This window comes from Dreissena polymorpha, chromosome 5, assembly GCF_020536995.1.
Source record: "Dreissena polymorpha isolate Duluth1 chromosome 5, UMN_Dpol_1.0, whole genome shotgun sequence".
Taxonomy (NCBI): Eukaryota; Metazoa; Mollusca; class Bivalvia; order Myida; family Dreissenidae; genus Dreissena; species Dreissena polymorpha.
In genome coordinates this window covers 101,275,799-101,303,154 of record NC_068359.1, presented here as the reverse complement: position 1 = coordinate 101,303,154, position 27,356 = coordinate 101,275,799, and the positions used below count along the sequence as shown (strand labels likewise).

Sequence of the window (27,356 nt, the reverse complement as noted above, 5' to 3'; positions counted from 1 at the left end):
AGGGGTCACTAGTTCGAAACCTGCTCCGGGCAATGATCTTTTCCTTTTTTAATTTTATTCTTGATTTTTTACTGCAGCTTTTACGATCCAATGTTTACATTTATCAATATAAAGCATTTAATGAATAAGTTAAAAAATGCCAAAATCTGTGAAAAGGCCCCTTTAATTAAAGAGCGTGATCGCCTTCTATATATGTTCAAAAAAGAAAAAAAGAAAGATTTTTACAAGTCTTATTGTAAGTATAGGAACTTGGTTCAAAAAGAGGTAAAAAGAGCTAAATCTAAAAAATGTTGTTTTAAACATAGATGATAAAATCTGTTTTGATGACAAAAAGATTGCAAATTATTTTAATGACTTCTTTACCAATGTAGCATCAATGCTTGTTAGCAACCTACTGGCATTCCCAAATGTATTTAAAACCTCATCTAGTATCTTTAAAGAATACTATAGTAACAAGGTTCCATCAGAGAAAAAATTCTATATTAAAACAGTCAGTGAAGAGAATGTTTATAAAGAACTATGTTCATTAAATCCTATGAAAAGTACTGGGTTAGACAACATTGCAGCACGATTTATTAAGGATGGGGCAATTTTTCTAAAAATACCTATTACCTTTATTATAAATAAATCAATAGTTGATAAAGAAGTTCCAACAGAGCTAAAAGCTGCTAGAGTAAAACCTCTTTTTAAGAAAAATATCCAGACTAATGTAGGTAACTATAGACCTGTCAGTATTTTATGTATTGTTAGTAAGGTACTAGAAAGGTGTGTATATAACCAACTTGAATCTTTTTTAGCGAAAAATAATATAATTTATCAGTTTCAATCAGGTTTTAGAACACATTTTTCAACTGAATCATGTTTGGTACATTTAACAGATTTCGTCAAATCACAAACTGCTAAAGGGTTATACACAGGCATGATCATGCTCGATTTACAAAACGCATTCGACACAGTAGATCACACTATACTGTGTGAAAAACTTAAGACCATGGGGGTTCAATCTGTAGAATGGTTTCACTCATACTTAACTGGGAGAAAACAAACAATGCATGTAAATGATACTTTTTCAGACTCGGAAACAGTAACATGTGGTGTCCCTCAGGGTAGTATTTAAGAACCTCTTCTTTTTCTATGCTATGTAAATGACATGGTAATAAGTATACGCAAAGATTGCAAACTACTGTTATATACTGATGATAGCGCCATAATTTTCTCACATCAAGATCCAAATGTCATAAGTAAGAAATTAGAATGTGAATTAGCAAACTGCAATAACTGGCTAGTTGACAACAAGTTGTCTCTTCATATAGGTAAAACAGAATGTATACGTATTGGAAGTAAGCGGAAAATTAAAAAGATTGAAAATTTCTCAGTCATATGTAATAATCAAACTATAAAGTCTCAAAAATCGGTGAAATATTTAGGTCATGTTCTAGATAACACCCTGTCAGGTAATAAATGTGCAAACGACATCATCCGTAAGGTCAACTCGAGACTTAAGTTCATGTATAGACACAACAGTGTACTGGATTTTAACACTAGGAAAACCCTCTGTAATTCACTAATTCAATGCTTATTTGACTACGCTTGTTCGGCCTGGTATAATAACTTGGGGAAAACTCTTAAGTCTAAATTACAAATTACACAAAACACGGCTGTGCGATTCATTTTAAATGTTCCACCAAGAACCACACTGACCTGCTCAGATTTTCACAAACTAGGAATATTAAAACTTAATGATAGAATTAAGTAACTGAGTCTAAACCATGTACATAAAAAATATGACAAATGTCCAGTGTATATGAAAGAAAACTTTATTAAGTAATCTGATGTTCATAGCTACTGCACACGAAAGAGCAAATGTAATTTCTATGTTCCTGTCATAAAATCAGCAACAGCTTCAACTTTTTATTATAATGATGTTTTAACCTAGAATGCTCTTCCAGAATCTATTCAATGTATAAATAGTCACTTCAAATTCAGAAAAGAAGTCAAAAGACATTTTCTTAACAAGTACCTTTAGGGATTGAGCATGGCAGACGGTGTTGTTTCTTTTAAGTATTTAGATATCCCATGTCTTTGTTAAGTAACGAGTTTATATAATCATGTGCTCGCTCAAATTGTTGAACGCATATATACATTTTGTAAATTTTAGATATGCTAACTAAAGTATAAAATAACTCAATTTAACATAATATGACTATAGCTAGCTGCTATCTAGTTTATGTGCTGTATGAAGCAAGTAATGTAAAGGACCTCTGTGGAAATAAGTCGCAAGACTTTCAAGGGCTTTCCTGGCAGTACATGTCCTTATATCAGACTAAAATAAACTTTAAGTAAACAGTCTCATGTAAATGTACATATAATTGTATACCATATGAAATCAATTTAATCTGAGATATTTTTGTGTTCAATGTATGTGATTGTCTTAAGCTGAATTTGGTTTAAACTTCTTTGTGAAAATTGTAAATTTTATTAAGGTATGTAAATGTATCACAAATTTTTACCTCATTGAGTCAATTTTAATTCTGTGATGCTAAATATATGTGTTTGTTCTAATCTAATTTTGTTTTAAGCATCTGAGAAATTGTATTAAGGTATTGTAAATGTAACACACATGTATACCTCATGATTTCAATTCTATCTGTGATATTTTTAGTGTTCAGTATATGTGTTTGTTTTAAATTTATCTTGTTCGTATGCAAAATGTGATAAATTGTTTATGTTATTATTTGACATGTATATGCCGAATAAATCTATCTATCTATCTAAATAAAATAATAGAGAACGTATTTAGGAAATTGTAAGGACGCAATGACAACATTGACTATGTTATTGTTGTATAATGATTAAATCTGATTTGTTTTCATGCGTGTCATGATTGTAAAATAACAATGTTTCTATGATATATACTAGTAAAGTATGCCAAAACTGGTCAGATTGTCAAAACTTCTCTCTGCTAAGGTGCAACTTATATGTAATTATTGTTGTTATGCCTCTTTGTTCTTATCATGCAATCTTAAAATAAAAGCTTTCATTAAGTGAATGATGTGGTACATTTTTTTAATGACAAAAATCTACGGTTGCATAAAGAAGACATAACAAATATTTTTAGCTGTATCTAATCAGTGCACCTGAGAAAGCTATAACCTGCCCATGCAATTGTTATTACGTTTGCATGCGATATATAAAGAACGCACGTAATAGGTTACCAATAATGACATATACTTAAACATTGGTTAAATTTGGGTTAGGCTAAAAAAATAATGATTTGGTTTTCAGGCAGCGCTAATTTGTTTTATTACGGCCCACTCCTTAATTGATTTTATAAATAATAAATTTCATGTTTTCATATTAACTCGGCTGAAAAACCTGGTAGATGTACATTTCTGTAAAAAAAAATGGGTGCACATTCGTTTTTTGTTTTGGAAAGCCTTCCTGACAAGAAATACCCTTAAGTTGATGTCAAATCAATGAAAGCGTTATAAAGTCATTGCATATATTGTCTGTAAAGACGACACATTATTCAATTTCTTAAAAAGGTTTTTAAATTCATAAATGTTTTATAATCAAAGACAAAGTATATATAGCTGACAGCAAAATAACTGGTTGCTGAAACTAGACATTTAAAACTTTTGAATTTTATGTTATTGTAAATGGTGCCGTCTGTGTTTTGGGACATTTGTTCAGTTTGGTGTTAAGGAGACTGGTACATCTACATAACAGGATTACAAGATGTTAATTGTCTGAAGACATTCATTGTATATGTACCCAGCCCGATATTTGCTTCACATATCAATTGCCTTACCATAAATGGAAGTGGGTGGCTTTAGGTCATGTCTCTATGTCTGTATATATGTCCCAAAATTGGGATAAGTTCTATTTGACAGCAAAATTAAGTGATGATGACATGTTGTTTGTTGTTTCCAAGCATGTTCCATCTAGTAGTATGTCACCACTTATTCACAGTCTTGAAGCATTTCTCTTGAATTTAAAAGACAATTTTAATATTACGTTTTGAAGAAGCAAATGTGTTACACGAGTTTTATAAAGAAATTTTCTTCCGTAATTATAAAAGAAATAATATCCATGGCAATGCACATTTTGATTGAGCTATGTGGTAACTGAAAAACATAATATTTCTAAAATACTTATTGTGTTAGTATTAAAACTTAAAACTGTAAGTAATCTGTGTGTTTTTTTGATTGTTTTTATAATGTTTTTAAGGTTTATATAGAAAAATAATTAGAAAAAATACAATAAAAACCTGATCCTGAATAAATTATAAAACAAAAATTCCCTCCCCCTTCTCATTTTATTTATTGAAAAAGTGCCTGAAAAACAACTTCATTTTTAGCCTTAGCTATCGAGTGCATACAGAATAGCTATGGTGCGTGCAAAAAGTAATATTGTGTAAGACGTATTACTATCGGATACTATTAATCCACATAAAACCTACAGTCAGGGACCTCTGCAATATATGTGCTTGTATAGGTATCTGACATATTGAAAATGTGTGCCTGACCTCTAAAGCTGCATGTAAAGTCATCATATTAAAAGAGTTTATTCTGAATTGATTGATCTCAAACAATACAAATGTATGTATATTTTATAAAAAAAGATAAGTCCTCATATTGCAGGAGTTTGTTGTGAGTTGAAATCTGTAAATTATTGGTATTTGGGTTATTACTCAAAATGTTAAGTCCTCACACTGCTGTGAGTTTGATTCTGTAAAACATTTGTAAGTCATCAAAAGGTAAAGTCTTCTTATTGTATGAGTACATTGAGAGTTGTTAGAAAGTTGTTTTCTGCAAAGCTATTGTGTTAGTTAAGAGATTGTAGTCCTCATATTGTATGAATTTAATATGAGTTGAAGTCAGTAAGACATCCGGGTTTTTTTCCATCAAAATGTAGTCCTCATATTGTGATAGATGTAGTGAGTTGACTTCTATTAAGCATTCGTTTTACTCCCAAAAATGTAGTCCTCACATTGTAGGAGTTGTTTTGAAGTGAATTATACAAACCTCTGGTGTAATTACTGAAAAGGTAGAGTCCTAACATCGTATGATATGTTGTAACTTGAAATATGTAATAAACATACCTTACCTTAACATTCTTGTTCTCAATACTGCAAACAAAAAATATTTTAGGTGTGTAAGTATCTAAACATTATACTGGTCAGCTGTGAACACATTTCCCTTGTGCAACAGTCCCAACATGTTGATATGTTACCTCATCTCTTAATTTACGAATGACAATCACGGTTTGGTTTAGAACGGATTAAACTAGGCAGTGTTATTGTGAAGATGGATTTATTTAACTTGTATAGTATACTTTTAACACAATACTGTCCCAACACATCTAAATAACTGTTTTGTTACTTAATGTATCAGATCTGTAATAATCCAGATCGAATACATTTGTGAAACAAAATAAGTATTGATGCAAAGCATCAAAGGGCGTCGGGAATTTCAGTGTAAAAGGCACTCAATGAAGTTACATGGAACGAATTTTTTTCTACTGTAAATATTAATATATTGGCCGATTATTTTAAACAAAATAGAAAAAGATACTGGTATAACCATTATCTATGATTTTGTGTTATAACTCCCAAATAACCATTATCTATGATGTTGTGTTATAACCCCCAATAACCATTATCTATGATTTTGTGTAGTAACCCCCAAATATTACATAGTTCATTTTATTTACATTGGTTTCCTTTTTTTACTGGCATCCGTGTGCAGTTTTCATTAATGAAACAGAACTGTGTAGGTTTTAAAAAGTCTGCTTCATCTTGTATGCGTAATTTCATATTTTCTCAACTTCAAGGGGAGATGATTCTGAACTTATTCTTACGTTGCTCATTTACGATAGGGGTTGAGTACTCATTGATATGAACACATTGTAAAAGTGTGAATGTGTTTACGAACCCCCCCCCCACCCTCTCACACATATATTTCATGGGCATAATAAAAACAAAAAATGGTTACAATACAATATTTAAACTAAAATGTCTACATCAAAACAAAAAGTTAACAAAGAACACAAATAAAATAATTTGATTCTACTGGGGGTCGAACCTTGGGCCTCTCACATGTAAAGCGAGCGTGTAACCACTACACTACGGAACCGCTTGAAAAATCACCTTCTAACTAAGATATTAATAAGCTATTAATAGTCGGTTTAAATGTAAACCCGGAAGTTTAAACGCTGGATAGTGAGCGGGGTTAAAGGTCCATACCAAAGGTTCCTTACCACTGGCAAGATACGAGTCAGGCCTGCGGCCATCTATATCTGGTTCTTAAAAAAAACCTGTAGGAGGACTTGATAGTAATGAGACGGGGGTGCTGTGATGGTGCTCCTCATTGATAAGCGGCTGCTTCCTTTATCAAGACTCATTATTACAATTTAAAATACGTGTCGCGCTTCGCGCTCTATAGCGCCTTTATTAGTTACTAGGTGGTTGCTATGATAGTGAACAAAGAATTTTTTGTTTTTATACAAAACCAGAAAGTTTCATCGGTTCGCGTATTTGCCCAGTCCCTGTGATCTTTTATTATTGCCCTGTCCCTGTGATCAGTTATTAATTAAAAGAATTAGCTTTGCATTAGTGGCAATAAATGTTGTAGTAAATGTAATTGGCACAAATGCAGTACTTATTTACACTAATTTACACAAAAAAGCACCACTATGCAAGATATTCTGACAACAAAAATTACATACTAGTCGCCGCACTTCAGTGCGACGCCAATGATAACCTCGCGGTATTTAACAGTCATGTGACTTTTATCCTATTTTTAGAAACAAAAGATGTGCTGTTTCTGCTTTAAAAGAAAACAGAATTCTATATTTTGCCTTGTTGATGCATGTTTTATGAATACAATATACTTTGGATACATAGACAACAAGGAATAATAGATTAAACTTCAATATTAAGATAATGTGTTGCTGGTCAAGCTTGAATAATTGAACAAAAATACATTACCGAAACCAAAAGTTGTTTTGACAATGCTGATCATGTAGTCAATGTCTATTTGAACATATTCGTACGAAACTCTCGTCATGCGAACAAACAACGATGGCGGCCTAATTCTACATCGTATGCGGATTAGAGTCATTTCTAATATTATTCGATTGCATTTGACTATTTGGATTAGCAAACACACCGCATGTCAAGAATTTATGTGTATTCTGACATACTTGCAGTTTTTATTTCCAAAATATAAAGTTTAAAATTATTGATTTATAGCGTGACATAACAGTGTGTGTGTTTTTTTTTCATTCGAAATCGGGCCGGTATTCTGAAACATTCCTATGGAAAAAGGATAAACTTTTCCCCCAAAAGGACCTAACATTCAACATTTAGGTAAAATCCTTTCAAGCCTAAATGGGCAATTCCTCACAGTTTAGGTTTGTACAGTTTAAGTATGTAAAACAATTGTAAAACAAAAGTCCCCCCTAGTGTAAAATTGTTTTGACGAAAATTATGTTTAAAATATCCTGACAGTGAAGTTCTATAATTTGTTTAATTGTCAGAGTGTTCGTGACTTGAATTATATGCAACCATTTACCCATAAAAACTAATTCCAAAAATTTATATTTTCTTTGCAACAACTGTTTTAACCCTAAATTTGATTTACTTGAAAACGAAAGTCGCAATTGCTCTTGAACCCTGCTTAGCAGTGAATAACACTGACAGAGCCAGACACAGAATCCTCCAATCAACAACAACAACGACGCTTTGACAAATGTAAATAAATGAAAAATACTTACTCATTCTGATTGTCTTGGGGTATTAGGGGTAAGTGGTTGTATATGCATGCATTATGTGACATGCCTCGTAGTTTTAAAGGAACAGGACGCGAGCTATCTATTAAGGGCAGAAAACTCAAAAATATTGTTTGAAAGTCTCTAGAAGATAAATTCGGGTGGACAAACGGGCTCGAAATATTGCTTGGTTATCGGCCGACTGTCAGTTAACGGCTGGAAAGATTTCTTTGAAGTATTTTTTTTAAAGGTTGTTCAATTGCCCATAAGAGGACCAATGGATGCTTTGGAGTAAAGATATTTTTATCCCCACGCTTTTTGAAAAAAGGTGGGGATATTGTTGTTATCTCCGCCGTCCGTCCGTCCGTCCGTCTGTCTGTCTGTCTGTCTGTCCGTCCGTCCTGGCCACTATCTCCTCCTACACTAAAAGCACTAGAACCTTGAAACTTACACACATGGTAGCTATGAGCATATGTGCGACCCTGCACTATTTGGAATTTTGATCTGACCCCTGGGTCAAAAGTTAAAGCGGTTGGGGTGGGGCCGCGTCAGAAATTATCACTCATTTTTTAGGTTATTTTACATTTACTTCTTTATTTCTACACCGATTCACTTCAAATTGATACTGGACCTCTCTTATGACAATACGGTCAATCTCAACCATGCATGGCCCCATTCCCAACCCTGTGGCGCCCCGCCCACAAAAATTTCCATTTACTATAATTTTTTCATTTCTACACGGATTCACTTCAAATTGATACTGAACTTTTGTTATGACATTAGGGTCAACCTAAACTATACATGGCCCCAATCCCAACCCTGGGGCGCCCGCCCACATAGGCCACACCCACCAAAAAATTCCATTTACTATATTTTTTTCATTTCTACACGGATTCACTTCAAATTGATACTGAACTTCTCTTATGACATTAGGGTCAATCTCAACTATGCATGGCCCCATAACCAACCCTGGGGCCCCGCCCACATAGACCACACCCACCCAAAATTGCCTTTACTATAATTTCTTCATTTCTACACCGATTCACTTCAAATTGATATTGAACTTCTCTTATGACAATACAGTCAATCTCAACTATGCATGGCACAATTACCAACCCTGGGGCGCCCCGCCCACATAGACCACACCCACCCAAAATTGCCTTTTACTATAATTTCTTCATTTCTACACCGATTCACTTCAAATTGATACTGAACCTCTCTTATGACAATACGGTCAATCTCAACTACGCATGGCCCCATTACCAACCCTGGGGCACACCTAGGTCAAACATTCGGCGTGGGGATACGCGTCGGCCTCTGCCGCGCCATTTCTAGTTGACATTGTTGCGGCCCACAAAACAGGTCTAGAATAAATTCTAGTTAATGACCTTGTTATAATTTCAATATAAGAGGGTTTGGATTTTTTTTTCATGGCTCTTTGTCAATGTTTCTCTCATAAAACACGATTATAGATATATATTTGAATATATTTGGCTCCTTGGCCCATATAATATCCAGGGCACGTTACTTCCACCTGTGATAAAAAGTATTCATCAAAGACAGAAATAAAAGACAATAGTTTAATTATTTTTAAATATAAATCAATTTTAAGCAGACAAAAATCAACATGTTTTTACTATTACACAGCGGGAAATACCATGACTTTCTTGTTTTGGAAAGGTTTAAAGTTTTAAAGTGTAAGCTTTAACATGATACAAAATATACCAAACCAGCTTTCGTGCCAAATAGTTATGTTTTGGTGTATTGTTAGATATGCCTGATTTATACATAATTGTTGTTTTCTCCCTCTGACCCCATTCACGTTCAGATCTTAACCTACCGCAGATGTGAGAACAAATAGAATGGCTTTGAGAATTCTTGCTCTTAGATAGTGTAACATGATATATATGAACTCTATTTTACTTGACCGAAAAATAAAGATTATTTCGTAGACGCCGGTCCTTGCCTTCTTAAAGGGACATGTTCACAGATTCTCTGGCCCTTGTCTACGTACCGCTCTAAACACACCGCATTAGTGTTTGCAAATATGCAAATAGAATAACTATAAGAATTCGCTCTCTCAGATACTGTAGCATGATAAATTATGTACTCAATTCCGAAAAAAAACCACCATCAATTCTTAATCTCCGGCCTTGTTCTTCTTAACTGGACTTGTTCACAGATTTTCGTTTTTTTTTAATGTCTTTTAATGAATTTACTTACTAAACTGAAATACTTGTTGGAATAGTTTTAATTGGCACCTGTATGTTAAAAAGGATATCTTCAATTCGCATCAAACATTATTAATCTTTATTACACATGGAATAGTTTTCAGCGAAGTTATACCATTTTAGCCTGCATTAATATTGATTTCTTTGGACGGCGGCTTTAAACAGAAAGAACAGAACTAAACAAATTACTTCATCGTTTCGTATGTCAATAGCTGTATGTTTTCAATGATTATTCATTTAGAAAAGAATATGTTGTTCATGCCAATGTCCATTGTGTGATTTGGAATCCGTAATATGCTGTTTTACATCGGAACCGGCAATAACAAAATAGGATTCCGTCAGTATGCGCACCTATCTCATTAACGATTCAATTAATTAAGTATTTCTTCTAAATAAAAGTATTTGTAGAATATCGGTTGCCAATTATAAAGTTACAGTTTAATAAATATTTTTTCAAAGTTATATTGTATTCTTTTACTCATAACCAATTCAACAAACGAAACTAGAAATTGCGCGGCAGAGGCCGACGCGTATCCCCACGCCGCATGTTTGACCCAGGGGCGCCCCAGGGTTGATAATGGGGCCATGCATTGTTGAGATTGACCGTATTGTCATAAGAGAAGTTCAGTAATAATAGGAAGTGAATCGGTGTAGAAATGAAGAAGTTATAGAAAAAGGCAATTTTGGGTGGGTGTGGCCTATATGGGCGGGGCGCCCCAGGGTTGGTAATGGGGCCATGCATAGTTGAGATTGACCGTATTGTCATAAGAGAAGATCAGTATCAATTTGAAGTGAATCGGTGTAGAAATGAAGAAATTATAGTAAAAGGCAATTTTGGGTGGATGTGGTCTATGTGGGCGGGGCGCCCAAGGGTTGGTAATAAGGCCATGTATAGCTGAGATTGACCGTTTTGTCATAAGAGAGGTTCAGTATCAATTTGAAGTGAATCGGTGTAAAAATGAAGAAATTATAGTAAAAGGCATTTTTTGGGTGGTCTATGTGGGCGGGGCACCCCAGGGTTGGTAATGGGGCCATGCATACATGTGGGGCCATGCATAGTTGAGATTGACCGTATTGTCATAAGAGATGTTCAGTATCAATTTGAAGAAAATCGGTGTAGAAATGAAGAAGTTAATGTATAATAACATACAAAAAATAGTGAAAATCTCTGGCCCGGCCCCACCCCAACCCCCATAACTTTTGACCCAGGGGTAAGATCAAAATTCCAAATAGTGCAGGGTCGCACATATGCTCATAGCTACCATGTGTGTAAGGTTCAAGGTTCTAGTGCTTATAATGTATAAGGAGATAGTGGCCAGGACGGACAGACAGACAGACGGCGGAAATAAAAAAAAAACACAATATCTCCACGCTTTTCAAAAAGCGTGGGGATAATTATTGTTCATAAATAAGAGCCAAACGAAATCTACGGATTAAATATTTTTATAAAATAACCCATTCTGGATACATGAGGCAAATTGGCGTAATGCATTAGAGTAAATTAAACAATATTTACGCGTTAAACTTATCTATATTAAGTAACGATATTCGAGCAAGGGTTTCTCTTAAATGCACAGTCGACAAACCAAGCTATGACCATCGAAAATACATCGAACTACGGAATAAAAGTAGTATTGTGAACATGGATTGTTAATAAATAATAAATGGCATGAGTTCAACGCCGTTAAACGTACTGTAAAAATTAGTATGAATATATTATATAAAATCGACAAGTCTTTAATAAATTTCATAACTTTAAACATGGTACAAGAAGGTGAATACGTGGGAATAAATGATAATGAAACCACTAAGGTAATAAACATTAAGAGCTTATTGCAAATGTGTACTCCGTTAAAATAATGTTATTACGCAAAAAGACACCTGAGAAACAATATACGTTCATAGAGTAACGTGAATTATGTCGATTATTTTAATGACCACGCATTAGAACTCATACGCGTAGCTATTGACAAATAAAGAACGAAAACTAGAGCGTATTGGTTTTGGTTACAAGGGAGGAGCAATATTTAGTAAAATGTTATATATTTGTTCTATGTCTACAGAAAACGATCAGCGTTGTAACAACCCGTTGTGTAATAAACCCGTTTGCAATAAAGTTATTGCAAAACGGGTTGGAGTGTCTCATTGCAATTTGATTTTTTACAACAACCCGTTTTGCAATAAACCTGTTTTGCAATAAAATCATCGCACAATTATTTGCAACATTTTCTTTGCAAAACGGGTGGAAGTGTCTTATTACAATGTGAAAATTTCATAACAACCCGTTTTGTCATTAACCCGTTTTGCAATAAAATCACCACTCTTCAATTAATTAATTCAAATGGATTGGAAGAGTTAAAAGGGAGTTTGAAGTGTTATATTTGAATAAAATTGTTTAAAAACATAGACAAAACTGTGAGTTTAGACTTAAAATTAAATGCATGGAAGGTGGAGAATTTCGAGATTTAATACGATAAAGCAACACAGAATGTGTATCGAAATTGATTTCAAACAATTTAGTACCAAAGTCAGAACGCAAAAATGCAATAATTTATGGAGAAACGTGTTAAAATGTCTTATTGCAATGTGAATTTTGTGTAACAACCCGTTTCGCAATAAAATCATCACATATATACCAATTGTTTCATATTGATTTGAAACGGTATAAAGAAAGTTTCAAATGTCGTCTCTAAGGTAAATATGATACAACAAGGCTGAATGTATACGAAGTAATGTTCGACAATTTGGAAATTAAGTAAAAAAAATACTCAGAAGTGCATAATTTTATTGCAAAAAGGATTGCAGGATTTATTGCAAAGCGGGTTGTTATGAAAATTTTAATTGCAATAAGACACTCCAACCAGTTTTGCAATAAACTTATTGCAAATCGGGGTTATTGCCAAACGGGTTTTTATATAAAAAATCAAATTGTAATAAGACACGTTTACCCGTTTCGCAACAATTTTTTTCATTTCTGGGTTTCTCTAATTAAGTATTACATTGTTGAAATCAATTTCTATACATATTCTGTGTTGTTGTTTCACATTTACTCATGATGATACATGAATTGCCTTTTATTTGTTGGTCGAATCTTACACCTCTGTCTCATTTTAAAAAACAAATTCCTAATAAACAACATTTGAGACTTTCTTCTAAATTGGTGAACATGTAATATTTTCTATAATATTACATCTAGTGCATCAAAAAAGATTGAAATTAATAAAACTATTGAGTATCAGTATAGAAATAGTAAAAAAGATAATATTTATTGAGAACGCCGAATTTATATTCTTAGCAAATAATGACAACAAAAGCTGGCTTAAAAAATTATTCTGGAAATGAATCTTTTTTTAAATGTTCGGTATAATGTGACAGTAACTAACGCATTGCAAAAGTTGCATAACTTATCATGGTCTTATGTTTTGTCAAGATGATTAGCTCCAATGAAATTTAAAGAAAAGCGTCGAGTTAAATAGGTAAATGGTTATATGGTTCTTCGAAATGTTTGTAAGTAATGCGTTGTAGGATTTCAAACTCCTGAACAATACTTATCTACATTATAAGCCGAATTAAACATAATGTATTGAATCTTATGTAGCTTTTTATATTTTAATTATGACAGCTTACCTGTGTTTAAATATAAAGTATCTTCATAGATATTCTTCACGAGCTGACCATCCAGTGTGTACTGACACAACGTAGTACCTGATGTAACAAACACACTCCCTTTATAATGTGCGATTCCATGACAATCATGTTTAAATTGCAATGTCCTGCCTAACACTATATGTCTGTTGTTGACAGTGAGGAATTGGATCGTGCGTCCACTCTCAGATGCAATAGCGACCTCATTAGGACTGATACTGCACATGTCGCTTGGGCTGTGTTGTAGGACTGTGTTGGCGACAACGTTGAACTGCATATCGAGTAGCTTCACGTTCTGGTTTGTGTTATCCACCACAATGAGTTCTCCATTAGGTAGCTCACATATGCCTGTTATCGAACAGGTTTTCTGATCAGATGCCAGTTTGACACTGTAAAGCATAATCTCTTTACACTTAACTATTTCGCCTGATAAACATACTTCTGACCCTCGATTTAAACCTTCAACATTTCCCAGGTCAGAGAGGCCAGATAAAAATTGTTCCATATCAGGATTACATCGAAAATTTATGTTAACAGTTCGGTTTGCAGATAGTTTGCTTAACAATGTGTGCACGTTTAAAACCATTTCTGTGGATTTTGAATTGGAAATAAATATCTGGACGTTCGGCCTACCGCAGTCGACGTGTTTAATTGTTTTCTGGATACTTGTAAAGTCCTCCGTAAGCTTTGAACATTTCTCAATGTCCGTTTTTATAGCCTCTCTCAATTTACAAAGCAATGTGTCCAGAGTCTGTACAGTATTCCTCTCCAACTGGTCCAATAAGTCGCTGATTTTCTTGCGGAATATCTGTATCTCTGTACGTGCTCTATCATACGCCTCTTGCAGTTTCTGTAAGCATTCGTTCGCCGTATCGATTTCGTTCTTAAGTTTATGCTGTTCAACGACAATAGTATCTGCTAATCGCTGAACATCTGACTTATTCATCTTCTTTGCCTTTTCTGCTGTCTGCACTATTTTGTTGCATTGCCTGGAGAACAAAAACATAACTGAAATGAACCCCTGCGTTGTGTAATCTAATCACGAAATTAAAGTGAGATTGCACGATTTTGTGACATATTAATGATTTTATATAAAATGTGTAAAAAAAACTTACTATACATATATTTCAATATAAATTAAATAAAAGTTAAGAAGAACATGTGTCGAAAGTGCGAAATAAGCCAGACATTTAATTCTGAAATCGAAAATGCATGTACAGTCGAATTCGCCAGCATGTATATCATGCATGTACGATGTGAATCTACATTTAGTTTTACGGATCATTTTAATTTCCTGCAACGACATCTATTCGCACGACATACGAACACTAGCTCCGATCCTAATAAAAAGACGAATGCTTCGGTTATTGCAGGAAAATATGTACGAAATATCTTCGTCACAATCAGCTCGGGGCGCTAATTTATCTTTGCTGCATTTTATGAAATTCGTCTTCAATGTATAATTTTTATGCCCCGAAGGAGGTCATATAGTGATAGCACTGTCCGTCTGTCCGTCCGTCCGTCTGTCTGTATGTATGCCCGACACACTTTGCGTTTAGGTTTCGAAAAATGCTCATAACATCTATGTCGCTTCAGATGTAACCTTCATATTTGGTAGGCATGTGTATATGGACAAGGTCTTGCTATACGCACACAAATTTGACCCATGTGACCTTGAACTTAGGGTCCGCGTTTAGGTTTCGAAATCTGCGTTTAGGTTTCGAAAAAGCGTTTTTCGGCAGCATATGTCATCATATGGTGACAGCTCGTGTTATATGTTGTTTCCATGTATTCATGGGCACATTTTCTTACTTTCAACTATCATTCAATCTACATGCAAACACTGATATTTTGTTATGTTGTTGATGATAAACAACGAAAACCTAAATATCATTTGAATGCATACATCGGTTAAGTGCAGTCGATAACATGACATTGGCTGATGTAATATCCTACATTTATTTAACCATATAATATTATATGAAACACTTACAGTCATGGGCCCCGTCTACAAAATATGGAATTTAACAAATTTGACGTACATTATATTTTCTTCTAACAATTAATTAGAAAATAGTTAAAGATTGATCAGATGTCATAACACAATATTATGATATCCACGAGACACGTGCTTTTGTTGTGGGTCACGGGGTTCTTATATCCAAGAGAGACTTATGTTTTGTGTAACTACACAACTTTTGGAAACCATTTTATTTAAAAGAGGACTGCGTTATCATACACATGCCGTTCACATCGCAGTTCAGCTAGGATAGACATGAGATTCATTAACTTGAGAATCGCGGGAGGGTCAAGCCGCCCGAAGTATGGACTGGAACAGTTTACGAACTTGAAAATTACTGAATGTATCTTATGAATAAGAATACTTTGTGGACTTGTTCAATTCCAGAATAAAATCTAAATTAAAACTGTATTGGTGTACTTGAATATGTGAATGCGTTGTCATCCCACCCGAGAAATAACGAATAATATATGTATATGCTTATCTACTCAAGATTATCGAGCAATTATCGATCGTGGGAAAGAAAGTTCCTTACAATTTTATGTTTTATTACACTTTCTTAGTTTTTCTTATTTTCAATATCCATTATATAGTCGTAAGTAAACTATTGCCTACGATTGTAATCCATGCACCGTTAAGTTCGAACGAATTTAAACCCATTGAAAAGAAGTTTTTTTCTTGTAATTTGAATTTACATACACTTTCGTTTCCCATGCCATTTACTCGCGATTTAAATCTTAAGTTCGGTGAATGGTATGGAAATCGAAAGTACAGGTGTCCACTTACTTATGATCGTGAAGGAGACACAGAACACAACACAGTTTCTTGTGGTCTTCACAGAACAGCTCAATTCGGTGATCAGGGTGTTGTTGACAATTCAGCAGGAGATCAATTGCTGCCTTGGCAACGGGCCACTTATTTAGTTCCTTCCTACCAAATGGTTGGTGTTTCTTAAACAGTTTCTTGTGATTATCAATACATTTATCACAGAATCCCTTCGAACATTGCTGACAGTAGAACAAGGCCTCCTTGTTGACATTATCCTCCTCGCAGGCATTACAACAATAATCGTATGTTACGTCAGAACTAGTGTCCGCCATGTTATCTCTGATTTTGTTAAGCTTAACCTTAATCAATGCACGAACATACAGAGGTAAATATGTAACGCCTCACTCGGATTATGATCACGTGGCACGCGATTGACTGTTCGATAACGCTTATAGGTAGTAATATGGAACGCCATAGCTGTCTTACGTTGTCACATTTCTTTCTGTCTTCTTAAGAAGGTGTCGTATTATGTCAAACAGTCGTGTTATCTTGTCCAAATGTGGTGTTGACTTGTCAAATTGTCAAGCTATCTTGTCCAGATGTGGTGTTGAATCGTCAAAATACAGTCTTATCATGTCAAACAGTCGTGTTATCTTGTCAAAATCATGTGCTGACTTGTCAAAATACAGTCCTATTATGTCGAACAGTCGTGCTATCTTGTCAAAATCATGTGCTGACTTGTCAAAATATATATAAATATTTACAAAATTGTTCACATGCACAATTTTATTATCCAAACATCTTCGCAAGAAGAATCCATATTCGGTAATAGATTCCAAAATTATTCATGTTTAGCAGTTATTTAAACTTTTGCATTTTTACTATGACCATGTCAAATTTGACGCATGGAATGGACCACTACATTTGCATTGTACACTCTTGTACACTATTGTACTGATTTCTTAGCATATGTATATACCGATAGCAACTTTACACATATGTAGTACAGGTCAATTTGTTATTTCCTTTTTCATATAATACACATTTACATTAAGTCAGATGCAAGATGCTTATTTGTCATTCGATATAACTTATTATATTTCATAGTAAATAAACTTAGCTCGATTTAGCCAAGACCGTCAAGTGAAGCAAGTCCATCCTCGTGGTCTTCCTTCAATTCAACCTAGTGAGTTGTTTAACTTTTTCCTTTGTTGAACATTTTTTATAATGAAATGTGTGTGAATAGTGTCTAATTATTGTGATATTCATTGCATTCATATTTCGTAGCATCGCATGTTTTGTTCTGTTAGTAAAATGTTGTAATTGTTTTGTTAAGGTTTTTCTGTTATGATTATATTGGTGTACGTCTCGAATAAAATGGAAATAATTATCAATGGACTTGGTTTACCATCTACCCTCATTCCTACACCGACTACATATATACATTTAATAACAATTCACACCTCCATGCAAATATACTCGTAAAAAGCACACCATTACCGGTATATATATATATATATATATATATATATATATATATATATATATATATATATATATATATATATATATATATATATATATATATATATTTAGTTACATTCATATAAAAGTCCTCTCACAAGTAAAAAGTTATACTCATACAAATTACAGTCAATAGAATATAATTTAATTTTAACATTTTCAAATTAGCAAATATATTATGACCTTTGTTTTATTTTCTACTAAGAGATCGTTTTGCGAGTTCGAATAATGTGTCAAAGATATCATGGATAAAAAGTTTTATTTGTTTTTAACTTTTGTGTTTAGATTGTATTTACTTAAATGCCGAAGACACTCTATTGTCTGTTGCCTGAGTAGAGAAAGTACGAGTTGTATTTTGGAGGATATCTTTCCAATGCTCCCTGGATGATAATGACTAAAACTTCCCTGGTCCTGTGGAAGACACTATTTCCAAGTGACTCCATGACATTTGTTGTTATAGTCAATTTACAAGAAATCTGCTCCATGTTTTCATTTAGAGATAATAATTTTATTAAAAATAGGATTTAAATCATTTCTAGGTTTGTATAAAGTCAATTTGTGTAAACGTTAAATAGATAATGATTAATGTTTTAAATAAACGCTGTATTTATTCGGCTATTTTTCTATAGTCTCATTTAGACATATTATCCACATGCTTACACAGTTTTAATATTTAATTGAGTGATTTTATTTAGCAATACTATTTATTTTTATTCAAAATAATATTTAATTGTTTAAGTTATATAAATATTATATAACAATTTAGCGCTAATATATCAGATTTTAGATTTAAAAAATATGCGACTTTACCTTTAAAGATAATACTCATATTTATTCATAACATGATCCCATTTCCAGGCAACCCATACATATCATGCAACATGCTCTGATGTTCAAAATGCATCACCGTTGTTTTCCTTTCGCCAATGTACAATACCTGAACTGTTTGTAACCTAAAAAGATGAATAATGACATGACATAGTTTATTAAAAAAACAGAGCATTGGCAATTATGTTTACGGGTTATTGATTTCAACTTGTATTACACGTCTACGTTAAGTAGCATTGACCAGAGAAAGAAAGGATTTACTTCTCGCCAACTAAAATCATCTACAATATACTCGCGAACTGTATGGGGAAAAGATTTGGGATAACGAATGCAAAAGAATGCTACTATGCTGATGGTAGAATTTGTTCATAAGCTGTCAATAGTGATCCTCGTCAATTTTATACTTCAATATTGTTGCAATATAAGGGATGGTGTTCCATTTGTTTTATTAGAATTCGAATTTCAAAATAGAGAATGCACAATATTAATTTCTTATAGAACTATGTGTAGATAAAACATGGAACAAAACAGTGCTATTCTTTTGTTATTAGGTAAAAAAAAAACATAACATTAAACACATGAAAAAAATGCATCTAACATTGTTTGCGAGTAATAAATATTTCTAGGTAAGTATCCAGAAAATAAATGTATGAACAGATATATACATAACACACATAGTAGTGAATATGTTATGGCACATAAAATACCAAAGATGTTCAACTTCACACTCAGGAGCATTCGGTTTATTTTGGTCAGATAGCGTTTGTTTGGATTTTTTGCCGTTTTCAAACGTTATTCAGTAATATCACAGCAGACTCTCACGCGTTACGAAAATAAAATCACGTGCTCACGTGCTTCTGTTGTAGGGTCCATATCTGTTTGCGTGGTAGCTGTTAAGTACGTGGCTGTTGTCACCGCCCGTCGCACGAGCCTTCACGTGCAATCCTACGGAAAGAAACAAGACTATTAGTTATTCAAATACTAGTGATATACTACATATACCTTTTATATCTATAAAAACATATACAGATCCGGGTGTCACGAAAATTTTGATCTCAGTCCCGCCTTTTGTTTAATGATTAATTTATATTGATCGACAATCACAAACATTACCAATAGCTCTTTATAAAAATCACACTAAAGTGCTGTTTTGTATAATAGTTATTACGTAGTTTTCGTTCATGGGCCACAATAAGTCAGTTAGGTGTAATTTATAATAAATTGACTGCTTAATTATGGCATATCCAACGGCGACTATTCGATAATGGGGAAGACAATTTTATATGGGATTAAAATATGTGAAATCGCATATTGATATGAATACAGAATAGGCCATTGGATCGTTCAAATATAGACTCAAGAACACAAAAATGCAACCATTAAAAACAACGACCGATTTAAAGCGGGGAACTAATAGTAACATTCAATTTTGGCTTATTTCAGCACATCTCACTTATCATATAAAATGCTTTGAGCAAATAAGGAACTATTTTTTTTTAGAATATGTTAATGTCTTAAATATATACCAATTATAGTAGCGTTATGAGTTCGTATGCGAAGTGTCATGCATGTTTAATGTATTTGTATCAGACGTGTGAAACGATCTGAAATATCTATTATTGTTATCAAGTCTGTGCAAACAATCTCGTTAAATGATACACCAAGGTTTTCCATTACAAATCCTGTCATAGCCAGTATATGAAGAAGAAGATTTTATTTCAGAATCAGTAGGCCATAGGCCCATGTGAACATACAGATATGTACATAAACAGTAATAGCAAGTCACGTGACACAATGAAAATAAAACAAGTTGTGTTGAAATAAATCAAGTACCAATACATTTTAAGGAATGAGTTGTGCTAAATAATTAAATATAACAAAGATCCCGATTAATAATACGAGCAGAGGCAAAAAGGGGGGTTATCGGACAAAACGCAAATATGCGGAGAAGGTGTATATAATTTTATATTTTTGTCTTGTAGGTTCTATATCTCTGTTCGTTTAGTTTATGTCAACACAAAATATATACAACGGTTATATACAAATAACACATAATTTATTATACATCACAATAATTTACTTCTCGTATATATCCGAGTCTGTATACATTTATTATTTATAATCGTAACTTTCAAAAGACAAAATTATGTTGATAATTTAATGACTACTTACAAAGTTGCCCAAAAAGATACGCAACATGCATGAACACATTTCGCTATTCTATTTTTTTTTAAAGAGACACCGTGATCTGTCAATAAACACATGTGTTACAAAAAAACAACAAATATAATAATATTTCAGTAATTGTGTTGAGTATTTATCAATAAATTACCAGTAAAGACTTGGTGAACGAGAAATCATATCATTATATTACTTAATACACATGAACGAATGATAATACAATATTGTGCGTTGCACTATCAAAAGAGACATAGGGTGTATTTTACAAATTATGTATCATTTACAGATTTTCTGATTTCGAAACATTTAAATATAAACATGCTTAGACGCCGAAGTACAATTTCATTTTTGCTTTCAAACAGCTGCTTTAATTTAAACATACTAGGTCTACACCAAAAATATTTTTTGATGTATTGTTTGCGTAAATCATCATATAATGAACATTCTAAAATGAAGTGAAACTCGTCTTCAAGCTTATCACAAACAGTACATTTTCTATCTTCTAATGGGATACTTATTGGTCTATGCCACCTTCCAGACTCAACCTTTAGATTATGAGAACAAACAATTAATCTAGTGAAAGCAATCCTGAATTTTTGAACATTTATACACTTAAGAAACGTTTGAAAATCAAAATCGACTACCTCCCGAAAAAACGTTGCTCGGGTCGAGTTATCCAGACGATGGTGCCATAACTGGATATAAAAACATCAATATCACCGACTCCTTGGGAAAGCCATACTTCGTAGAAGCCCATTGAGGTCAGTAAATCTCGGACTTAAGTAACCCAAGATGTTTTATCAGGGTATATATCTGCATCAGCTTTTAACATATTATATACTATTCGAGTGTATTTGTTGTCATCGCTGATTAACAATTTTAACCAATATCTAACAATTCTAATATATAATTATATATGTGTACAAATGAGAAAAAGGTGATGAACTATTATCATTGAATTCTGAACTTTTACTCTCGGCTGCATAAATAATTCAAGTATTTTGCTGAAATAAGTATAACGATACAAATCACACATTATATACGAATTTTAACTTACTTACCTGAAAATAGCAATAAGGTTAATGTAAATGCCACACACACGTTTTTCATCGTTATTGTCGTAAAAAAAACAAAAACACTTAATCCCAAGCACATATATTCAAATTGGCATTCTTAATGATCAAATTCAAGGATTCAGTGGCATTTAACGTCTTCACCTATAATAAAATCCGTAACAGTTCAAATACTGCTCTAACGACATTCAGAACTGAATTGATAAATACTGGTAGATGATGTAACTAAATCGAGAAAATCATTCTTAATCCGAACATTCCTTTCTTTTAATAATCGTCTATTATAATCTCATGCGGGTCTTTTTTAAGCGGGACAGTGTTAGGTATTAATCTTTACTTGCCCTTACTTGTCCTTTATAAATAAATAAATAAATAAATAAATAAATAAATAAATAAATAAATAAATAAATAAATAAATAAATAAATAAGTAAGTAAGAAAGAAAGTAAGTAAGTAAGTAAGTAAGTAAGTAAGTAAGTAAGTTAGTTAGTTAGTAAGTAAGTAAGTAAGTAAGTAAGTAAGTAAGTAAGTAAGTAAGTAAGAAAGTAAGTAAATAAGTAAATAAATAAATAAATAAATATGCGGAAGTGCCAGGTTTATGGTTCGTCAGCATGTATAGAGCTTTTAGTAAAAAAAAAGTATTGAATTTGTGATTCCTAGACTGCGAGTACCAGATGTACGACAGGGATTTTATCAGACCTATGCTCTGAACCAGACAAATCCTGCGCGGAGCTAAGGTTGTGCTATGGGAAGTAATCCACACTAGAAGATTGATCTGGTGATGTGTAACCACAGTAAAATAAAAAGCGTCTATAGATGTAGACGTTGAACAAAGAGACAACAATACAATTATTTTTAAATATTGATAATTACGTTAAAAGTGAAGAAAAACAAGTATGCTGATTATTTACTTCATAAAACCATTTTTTTGTATGCGTATGCATGCATTTTTATGTTTGCCGTGCTTGATTAATATATGCTATTTTGAACCTTTTTGACTTGCTGATATTATCGGATAAATAGATCGGATATGTTGGTATACTGCAACGCGGTTGACTCGCGGTACTTGAGGACTATTCACTTGCGTCTGGAAACGATCTTCATATATCAGATAAATGATTTAAAGGACAATCATATTTAACTTAACTTTATTATACAACTGCCTTTTTATGACGAAAAATCTTCAATATAAACTGCCGTAGACACAAATCCAACACCACTGTCCGCCATGTTGTTTATTTTTTCCATACATGCCATAAGTCCCGGATTGTCCCGGACAGTCCCAGAAATGAAGAACTTGTCCCGCTGTCCCGGAAATCTGTCAAATGTCCCGGAATTTACAAAATCCATATATGCATGTACCTTATCTTAGGCTTAACTGCACCTCGAATCTGTGTATATCTGCAGCGTCTCCATGACAATGCCTACCCGAATAGGCAGACTACGCTACGTGTCAAAATCGATCAATTAACAGGGGTCCTGTTATCATATCGATTGTCTCACGTTCGTGGTCAAACCGAAAAGGCGGAATTGTTTAATGTGGTTGTTAATTGACTTTAATCTACTACGTCATTATTTCCCGCTGCGTAAGGGCAAATCATAGTTGTTCACACATCTGAAGTCCAACATCGCTGAGTAAAAAATAAAAATAAAAGCAGACTCTGTTTTATTGTGATTGGTTGTATGTATTGTGAATTGATTTGAGTTGACGATCTAACGGTACTGTATTGTTGTATTTTTTATTATATAAATGTAATAAATGAATAAAGGCGTATCAACAACTACGCGTTACACACCGGTCTTAATAACAATAACGCAGTGACGTCACCATCTATGTTTAGAACGCTTACACTAAAAACACATGGCTTGTATCTAGTAACGGAAGTAGTAATGTTTAATTTGACGTTAATAGATCAAGTGTATTTCGGATAGGCTTCCGAACTTTTGCAATTAACGATGCGAAACAAAAAAAAAACGTACCAAAAATGCATATGTCTATAAATATTGCTACATTTATACATGTCCCGGAAAATCGGCAAAAGTCCCGGACAATTTAACTCAATGTCCCGGAATTGGTTTGAAAAATTATGGCATGTATGTTTTTTCTCCCGGTTGAATCGCGGTAAATAGGTTAAACAGCACCAATTTTAAATTAAACATCAATAATCAAAGCTCTGACATGCCATTTAAAGTAACACTCAATTAAGTATATAACAATTTAAATATATGGAATTTAAAACATCAAAGCACAGTTATTTTCAAGCAATATCATAATTTTTCGTTACAACAATTAACGAACTATAAAAATTCAAATATTGTTAAAGTCTGAGTTTTACTACATTTAATTACCAAAAATCGATTCCAATCTGTAGCAAGAGATGTTTTCTGTCAGATTTGACAAGAAGGTCACGCCGGTTTGTTTATATACAAAATCCAGAGGGCGCTTATGAAATACCACGACTCAACCCGATCCGCGAGGTAACCATGTTTGAGTATACATTGCTTTACAGGGGTGGCGAAATCAAATGTCCGAGTTGCCCAAGTCGTACATTTGCTTGTCTGGGCAACTGATTTTTTTCAATTAAGTTGTCCGTGGACAACCAGTCGGGTCGAGGAATACAAACAAATACATTGTATTAAAGCCGTAATTAAGTTTTACAAAACCGGATGTTGACACGCGATTATTTGCGGAGCAATCAAGCTAAAATACGGCCAATCTCCTGCGCAGTGATCTCCCTTATTGTATAAGAGACCAGGAGCATGCCGCATTTTCAACATTTGGCCTGCCTGTTAGACAGTGTACAGACTGGTTTCTTTATTTTTACAATCAGACGGAAATAAAAGTATCGAACTGAGATAATCAAAACACGGTCTAAATGTACCTTGTTATTACAGATGACTTTAACGTTAAAGATCGAACTGATTAGATCCACATATTGGACTAGTTCAATTTGTTAAGATTACGATCAGAGCTCCAGATAATTTTTTAAGATGCAGAGTATTTCACTCATGACTTTTTTAGCTGATGAGTAAAATACAAAATCAAAGCCTTTTGCGGGAGTATTTAAAATACTCCAGCAAAAGTTTTTGATTTTTTATTTTTATTAATTTTTTATACATGAACATGCATAAAACATGTTTTAATAATAAAGAATATCTACTGTTGTTTACATAAACATGCATTTTAAAATGGCTGATCAAATAATTCGAATTGGGGCACTGTTGGTCCAACTGTTAATTGCACAAAATGCGTTTGCCCATTTTTAGGATGTTTTTTTTTCAGTCATGAAAAGTATAATTATGTGTAACACATGTTTTAATAACACTAGCTTTGCAAGATTAAAAGTTTGAGAAAGTCTTTATATTGTTTATAATATACTGCTATAATGAATGTACCATGGAAATACAACTATAACTAAAACAAGCAAATTATACTCATTTTGATTTATTCCACATTATTTTACATTAATCAATAAATGCGTTTATAATTTATATAAACATTAACGGACAAGTGTAGTTCAGCAACGGACAAGTTAAATTTCCTAAATGGTTGTCCGTGGACAAGTATAGTTTTTTGAGATTTCGCCAACCCTGCTATAACATTTTCTATATGAATCTGGATATATACGTTGCAGGACCTTTCGGCATCGGCGCCACAGGAGAGAGAGTGGCTTCTTTTGTCAAAACCTTTGTTGCCCCTAGTCCATGTAAATGAACTCGCTGAGCCTTTGATAATTTTTGCTGTGATGGCTCTGGGAGTCCATATGCACCCCTTCATAAACACACCACAGTTCTGCGAAGAAATTTCATGCGCATCACTAAACAGATGTTGACCAAATAAAGAAGCGATGGTTTAAACTTCAAAAACACATTAAATTTACATGAATGACAACCTAGGGAGGCTATTCTTTGCATGCACCCTTAAAAACAGCAATGTTTCAACACTTTCCGTGTTAACATTTGTATGTTAAAATTGGTAGCAGTGTAAATATTTTAAAAGCTTTATTTACTTTATTTAGGCTTCATCACAAATAACAATGTGCAAAAGATTGGTGAACTGCAACTTAATCCAGTGATTTTTTTTGCCAGAAATTACAGCCGATATTCGGCTGCTTCCCAATTGCAAAAAATGACGTTTTTTCCCAAAAATTTGATTAAAATTTCCCCAAAAAAGACAAAATTTTCCGAATAAAGCCAATAAGATTACAATGTAATTTAGCAATACTTTCGAACGAGTGCCGATCGAGTTGCTGAGTCGTCGCCGAACAACAACTGACTTACGTATTTTTCGCGAATTTAGCCGAATACGATTTTACGTTGCTATCCACATCTCTCTCTATATTGCGGAGGATACCGACGATAGTCGATGTATCCCGATTGTAAACGCCTGTTTTTTGTTTTTACACACGCCCAAGATGGCGGCAGGCAGACGAGAAATTTGCGATGCGCGTCGAAAATGATAAATAACATTCAAATTAAGGGCCGCCTTCAAATTAACAACGGATATCATATGGTTATTACGGAATAATTTATTGCGTGTGTCAATTAACGCAAAATATAACGTTTGAGATAAAAACAACAAATATTGATTACAAATCTTCACAGTGAATGTGCATCACGGAAATCAGTTTTGGGAAATTGGAGTTAGTCTACCGTTACTCACAAAGTTAATGCATTTAAGATGAGTATCGTTCGAAAATGGAAAGAGACAAACATGATATGATTTATATGTTAGTGGATCTGTGTAAAATCAGATTCATATGCATATTCTGCTTTATTATGTTTGCCACGCTTTACACTTTACTGAAATAGACCAGTTGACGAGTGACGTCACGCGCACCTGCAAAGTTTAGACTCCGCCCACAGGTTGGCAAAAAGAGTTGGAATTCATATAAGCGCATACAGAGAAGGTTGACAAAATCATAGTTTTTAATGATAATCATGCACATATCAAATATAATTTTACTAATTATGTCTATATAAAACATTAGCATGCAAGGGAATGCATCTTTGGAACGGTTATATTGTTGTTATTATTCGTTTTTACTCACAACGAACTCGGGAGTGGAACACAATCTAAGAGCTCGATATGTGGTTACCACAAAAATCTCTCTACTTGGCACTTCTTCGCGACCATTTTTAGTTTTAATAAAATCTCAGAAATTGAAATTCTTTCGGAATAAATTAAATTTAATGAACGAAAACAAATAAGGATGAAAACAAACAACCAATAGGTCTATTTTCTGTACGCAACATAGGGTAACTGATTTGAACCTTTATGTCTGAAAAAACTTACCTTGTTACACATTAAATA

The 27,356-nt window shown here is 33.4% G+C and overlaps 2 protein-coding genes across 3 annotated transcripts in view; one reads left to right on the top strand and one right to left on the bottom strand.

Annotated features, from left to right (window-relative positions):
• LOC127882163 (uncharacterized) overlaps positions 1–16,972 on the bottom strand; it is a 61,098-nt gene extending 44,126 nt beyond the window's left edge. Inside the window, exons 1-2 of the mRNA XM_052430638.1 lie at positions 16,456–16,972; positions 13,632–14,638 (exon numbers count right to left, since the gene is read on the bottom strand). Of these exons, the coding sequence (XP_052286598.1) occupies positions 13,632–14,638; positions 16,456–16,769 (1,321 nt within the window). The 5' untranslated portion in view covers positions 16,770–16,972. The remainder of the gene's footprint in view (positions 1–13,631; positions 14,639–16,455) is intronic.
• Positions 16,973–22,844: 5,872 nt separating this feature from the next.
• LOC127830946 (MPN domain-containing protein-like) overlaps positions 22,845–27,356 on the top strand; it is a 43,472-nt gene continuing 38,960 nt past the window's right edge. Inside the window, exon 1 of one of the 2 annotated variants that reach the window (XM_052355887.1) lies at positions 22,845–22,936. In XM_052355887.1, coding sequence (XP_052211847.1) covers position 22,936 — 1 coding nt within the window. In that variant the 5' untranslated portion in view covers positions 22,845–22,935. Of the gene's footprint in view, positions 22,937–26,485; positions 26,686–27,356 lie in introns of those variants that run through there. The other variant, XM_052355888.1, reaches the window with a different exon arrangement.